Source organism: Cuculus canorus, chromosome 1 (genome assembly GCF_017976375.1).
Source record: "Cuculus canorus isolate bCucCan1 chromosome 1, bCucCan1.pri, whole genome shotgun sequence".
In the NCBI taxonomy this organism is placed as follows: domain Eukaryota; kingdom Metazoa; phylum Chordata; class Aves; order Cuculiformes; family Cuculidae; genus Cuculus; species Cuculus canorus.
The window spans coordinates 209,239,637-209,245,636 of NC_071401.1; the positions used below are offsets into that span (position 1 = coordinate 209,239,637).

General features: G+C 61.9%; 1 protein-coding gene across 4 annotated transcripts in view; it reads left to right on the top strand.

Moving 5' to 3' along the window:
* The window catches only part of FLNC (filamin C), a 33,311-nt gene extending 27,694 nt beyond the window's left edge, over positions 1–5,617 (top strand). For all 4 annotated transcript variants that reach the window (XM_054083498.1, XM_054083512.1, XM_054083503.1 and 1 more), the window contains 8 exons: positions 310–579; positions 985–1,122; positions 1,674–1,789; positions 2,570–2,699; positions 3,124–3,300; positions 4,090–4,308; positions 4,721–4,954; positions 5,355–5,617. In XM_054083498.1, the coding sequence (XP_053939473.1) occupies positions 310–579; positions 985–1,122; positions 1,674–1,789; positions 2,570–2,699; positions 3,124–3,300; positions 4,090–4,308; positions 4,721–4,954; positions 5,355–5,542 (1,472 nt within the window). In that variant the 3' untranslated portion in view covers positions 5,543–5,617. The remainder of the gene's footprint in view (positions 1–309; positions 580–984; positions 1,123–1,673; positions 1,790–2,569; positions 2,700–3,123; positions 3,301–4,089; positions 4,309–4,720; positions 4,955–5,354) is intronic.
* Positions 5,618–6,000: the final 383 nt, after the last annotated feature.

Here is a 6,000-nt window from a genome sequence, read left to right on the forward strand (position 1 = left end):
ATGGTGTTGAGGTACTTGGATGCCCTGGTACCATGATCCCGTGGCGTGCCCTGGTGCCAGGGTGCTTGGATGCCCTGGCACCGGGGTGTCGGGGTGCTGGAGTGCCCTGGTGCCCAGCTGTTGGGATGCCCTGGTACAAGGTATTGGGGTGCCCTGCTGTTGGGTTGCCGGGGTGCCATAGTACCATGGTTTTGGAGTGCTGGGGTGCCCAGGTGCAGAGGTGTTGGGGTGCTGGGGGTCCTGGTGCCAGGGTGCTGGGGTGCCTGGCTCCAGAGTGTTGTGGTGACGGGTGCCCACATGTCCCTGCAGGCGAGGCATCAGCGCAGGAGCTGTCAGCGCAGGTGCTGAGCCCCTCAGGGCAGCGCTTCGAGGCAGAGGTGGTGGCGGGAGGCGCAGGAGCATACAGCGTGCGCTTTGTGCCCCAGGAGATGGGGCCCCACACCGTCAGCGTTAAATACCGCGGGCAGCACGTGCCAGGCAGCCCCTTCCAGTTCACTGTGGGACCCCTGGGCGAGGGGGGCGCCCACAAGGTGCGGGCAGGGGGCACTGGCCTGCAGCGTGCTGTGGCCGGCATCCCAGGTACGGGGACAGGGGGGTAACGGGGGGGCAATGGGGACAATGGAGGGGCGTGGGGCAGTGGGGGTTGTAGGGGCAGTGGTGTATGAGGAAGCAATGAGAGACAGTGGGGGAATATGGGGGCAATGGGGGTACAGGGGATGGTGGGGTATGGGGCAACGGGGGGTTTGGAGGCAATGGAGAGGCTGTGGGTGAAGTGGGGCTGAGGGTGAAGTTGAGGGGTGCAAGGGGGCTGTGGGTACAGTTGGGGGGCAATGAGGAGTGTAGGGGGGGCTCTGGGTGCGGGGGGGTGTCTGTGGGTGCAGTGCGGGGTGCAAGGGGGTTGTGGGTGCAGTTGGGGGGTGCAGGAGGGCTGTGGGTGCAGTCAAGGGGTGCCAACCTGGTTTTGGGGTGACCGCTGCCCCCCAGCCGAGTTCAGCATCTGGACACGTGAGGCGGGCGCTGGGGGCCTCTCCATCGCGGTCGAGGGGCCCAGCAAGGCCGAGATTGGCTTCGAGGACCACAAGGATGGCTCCTGTGGCGTCTCCTACCTCGTGCAGGAGCCCGGTAAGGGAGGACCCTGACCTGAGCCCCAAACCCCCAAACCTGAACCCCAAAGCCAACCCCTCTGAACCTGAAGCCCACTGAAACCCCCTGAACCCCAAACATGAACCTCCAAACACCAAACCCCTCTGAACGCTCAAACCCTGTACCAGAACCCCCGAACCTGAAACAAAATCCCCGAACCTGAATACTGGACCCCCAACACTGCCCCCCCCAACACTCAAATCCTGAACCCCCAAACCCTGACCCCCCTGCACCCCTCAACCCTGAACCCCTCCGTGAACCCCCCAAACCTTCAAACCCCATGTCTTCTGTGCAGCCTCTTGTAAGGTGGGACCCATGTGCAAGGGGGTCCCCATGTGCAAGGGGTCCCCAGACATGGGTGTCCCCACACGAGGGTGTTCCTGTCCCTGTCTCTTCATGTCCCTGTGCAAGGGTGTTCCCATGTCCGTATGTCCTCAAGTCCCTGTGACAGAGGTGTCCCTGTGTCTCCATATCTCTGTGACAGAGATGTCCCCAAACCCCCGTGTGACCCCATGTCTCCATGTCCTCAGGTGACTATGAGGTGTCCATCAAGTTCAATGACGAGCACATCCCTGACAGCCCCTTCATTGTCCCCGTTGCCTCCCACTCCGATGACGCCCGGCGCCTCACAGTCACCAGCCTGCAGGTGTGGGGACACCCCCTGCCACCCTGGGCAACACTGCCACCCCAGGACCCCTGGGAGCCCTAGGACCCCTGCCACCTTGTGCTCACATGGCAGCCTTGGACCTCCCCTCTGATGCCACCCCTGTGCGCCCCCATGCTGAGTCTGTGCCACCCCTGGGTCACCTTGTGCCCCATGACACCAGTGGGACCCCCACCTCATGCCATCCTCAGTGCCACCTCTGTCTCCCCCATGTCACTCCAGGCCACCCTGAACCCCTGAGGCAGCCTTGGGACCTGCTCTGATGCCACCCCTGTGGCCCCCATGCTGACCCTGTGTCACCTCTGAGTCCCCCATGTCACCCTGGGCCACCTTGACCCCATGTGGAATTCTTGGACCCCCATTGAATGCCACCCCTGGACCCTCCATGCTGACCCTGTGCTACCCTTAGTGTCACCCCTGGGTCACCCTGAGCCCATGTAGCAACCTTAGGACTCCCCATCTGATGCCACTCCTGTTCACCCCCTGCTGATCCAGTTCCCCCCATGCCATCCCTGTGCCCCTCATTCTGACCACATGTCACCCCTGGGTCCCCATGTCCCCCCTGGGCCACCTTGAGCCCCTGTGCCATCCTTGGAACTCCTCTCTGATGCCACCTCTGTGCTCCCTATGCTGACCTCATGTCATTCCTGGGCAACCTTGAGGCCATGTGGCACCCCTGGGACTCCCACCTCATGCCCCTCTCAGTGCCACTCCTGTTTCCTTGATGTCCTCCGTGGTGCCAGTGCTGTGGTTTCCCTACAGGAGACAGTGATGGTGAACCAGCCGGCATCCTTCGCGGTGCAGCTGAATGGGGCACGTGGCGTCATCGATGCCAAGGTGCACACGCCCGCCGGCACCGTCGAGGAGTGCTACGTGTCTGAGCTGGACAGTGGTGCGACACTATAGACAAGGGACATGGGACACACAGCATGGGGCACAGGGACATGGGGACACCAGGACACGAACATATGGGGGCATGGGGGCATGAGGACATTGAGACACATAGATATGAAGATGTGGGGCATGGGGACATGGGGGTGTGGGGACTGAGGGACATGGGGACACCAGGACATGAGTACATGAGGATATGGGGCATGGGGACATGGGGGTGTGGGGACACGAGGACATGGGGACACCAGGATATGGGTACATGAGTATGTGAGGCATGGGGGCATGGGATGCAGGGGATGCAGGGACAAGGGGACACAAAAAAATGGGGACACAAGGATGTGGGACATGGGGACATGGGATACAGGGACACGGGGACAGGGGGCATGGGGCCACAGAGCCCCAGTGTGACGCTGTGGTGCCTGCAGACAAGTACTCAATCGGGTTCCTGCCACGGGAGAATGGTGTCCACTCCATTGACCTGCGCTTCAACGGGCGCCATGTCCCGGGCAGCCCCTTCAACATCCGTGTGGGCGAGCAGAGCCAGGCCGGTGACCCAGGGCTTGTCACTGCCTACGGGCCTGGCCTCGAGGGCGGTCTCACAGGTGATACTGCAGGGGATCAAGACTAGGGGGTGGAGATGGGCCACGAGTATGGGGATGTGGTGGGAACGTGGATATGAACAACACCGTGGCCATGGTGGGGACGTGGATGTTGGCAATGCCGTGGCCTTGAAAAGGTGCTGATGGCAACATGGCCATGGGGCCATGAGAGCAAAGCTCTGAGATGTTGGCACTGGCCAAGACCGTGGTCAACACCATAGCTGTGGGAGGGCAGTGTTGGGGATGTGGCCATGGGCAATGCTGTGGTCATTGGGTGATGGCACTGGGGATGTGGTCATGGGCAACACCATGGCTGTAGTAGGGCAGTGGTGGGGATATAGCCACAGCCAGGAAGACATGGCTGTGGGCAATACCATGGCTGTGGTGGGGACATGGGCTTGGGTGACACCATGGCCATGGGAAGGTGGTGGTGGTGACATGGCCATAGGGTTGGGGCACTGGGGACGTGCCCATGGGGATGAAGCTGTGAGGTGGTGGTACTGGACATGGATGTGGTCAGTATGTTGGGAGGCTGGTGGTGGGGATGTGGCCATGGGCAATGCCGTGGCTGTGAGAGGACAGTGTTGGGGATGTGATCATGGCCATGGAGTGGTGGCACTGGGGACGTCGTCATTCCTTTGAGGTGGCAGTGGAGATGTGGCCATGGAGAGCTGGCAATGGGGACATGGTTATGGGTAGAGCCATGGCTCACGGTGGTGGCAGTAGAGCCATGGCTCAGGGTGGTGGCAGTGGGGCCATGGGCGCATTGCCAACCCATGTCCCTCTGCGCAGGCGTGTGCTCAGAGTTCCTGGTGAAGACGGCCAATGCCGGGGCGGGTGCGCTGGCCGTTACCATCGATGGCCCCTCCAAGGTGAAGCTGGACTGTGTGGAGTGTGCTGAGGGCCACCGTGTCACCTACACCCCCATGGCCCCCGGCAACTACCTCATCTCCATCAAGTACGGCGGCCCCCACCATATCGTTGGCAGCCCCTTCAAGGCCAAGGTCACCGGTATGGACGTGAGGGACACTGTGTCTGCAGGGTGGTGGGACAGAGGGGCCCCAAGGTGGGTGACGAGGGGTCGATAGAGTTGTGTGATGGAGATCCTCATGGTGGCATGGTGGAGGGTCCCTAGGGTGATGTGATGGGGTTCCCCATGGTGACATGGTGGAGGGTCCCCAAGGTGATGGAATGAGGAGTCCTGGGGTGATGTGATGGGGGTCCCCAAGGTGACATGGTAGAGGATCCCCATGGTGACAAGATGGGGGGGTGATGTGATGGGGTTCCCTAAGGTGACACAGGGGTGTCCCAGGCTGACATGACAGGGTTTCCCGGGTTTGGGTCAGTGTGGGGGTCCCCAAGGTCTCCAAGTGCTGGGTGGGGCTGGGTGTTCTGAGGGGCTTATGGGTTCCCCCCGCTCCAGGGCCACGACTCTCAGGGGGGCACAGCCTGCACGAGACCTCCACGGTGCTGGTGGAGACTGTGACACGAGGGACGTCAGCGTCATCGGCATCGGGGGCATCACGGGGCACACCTGCTTTTGGGGGGCTCCCCAAGTTCTCATCGGATGCGGGGAAGGTGGTAGCCCGCGGGCCCGGGCTTTCAACTGCCTTCCTAGGCCAGAAGAACCATTTCACAGTTGACTGCAGCAAGGCTGGTGCGTGGTGGGGGTCAGGGGTGTGGGGGTCTTGTGGGTCTCTGGGAGGGGACATAATGGGTCATCAGGGGGTCTGGGGGGGCTGTGACAGGTTATTGGGGGGGCCCTGGACGTCCTGTCTAGGAGGTGATGGATCATTGGTGGGGCCCGGGGGGGGGGCTCTTGGAGGGGAAAGGATGGTTTAACAAGAGTTCCAGGGGGTCTTGGGGGCCTCTCGGGAGTTCTGGTTGTCCTAGTGGGGTTTGGGTGGTCCTGGGGGTCTGGTGGTTTGGGGGATGGGTCACTGGGAGGGGGTCTGGTGAGATGGGTGATGGGTCACTGGGGGTTCCAGTAAGGGTCCTAGAGCTGGGAGGGGTTCCAGCGTGCCAAGGGTGGCGCTGAGGCCCCATGTACCCCCCAGGCACCAACATGCTGATGGTGGGGGTCCACGGCCCCAAAACCCCCTGCGAGGAGGTGTACGTCAAGCATGTGGGCAACCGCATCTACAATGTCACCTACACTGTCAAGGAGAAGGGCGACTATGTCCTCATCCTGCGCTGGGGTGATGACAATGTCCCCGGCAGCCCCTTCCGTGTCACTGTCCCCTGAACCCCCTCAAGCCCCCAAACTGGGGCTGCAGTGCCCAAAGAGGGCCTGGGCCCACAATAAAGCACTAGGAGGCTCCAGGGGCTCTACTCATTGTGTGACTGGGAGGTTGGGGAGTTCTGGGGGACCCTGAGGGGGGGTGTCCAAGGTTGGATACTGTGGTCCTGGAGGTCCCAAAGGGGTCCTGGGCCTCACAGTGAAGCACTGGGAGACTTTGTAAGCTAGAGGTCCTGGGGGTGGAAAGGGGCCCTGGGGGTCCCAAAGGGGTGCTGGGCCCACAATGAAGCACTGGGAGACTTGGAGGGCTGTGGTCATTGTTGGGTGGGGGGCTTGGCAGTCTCTAAATGGTCTGGTGGATGGAGCTGGAGGTGCCCAAAAGGGTCCTGTGGGGTCCTAAGCCCCACAATAAAGCACTGGCAGACTTGGGGGGCTCTGGTCATTGTGGGGTGAGGTCCTGGATG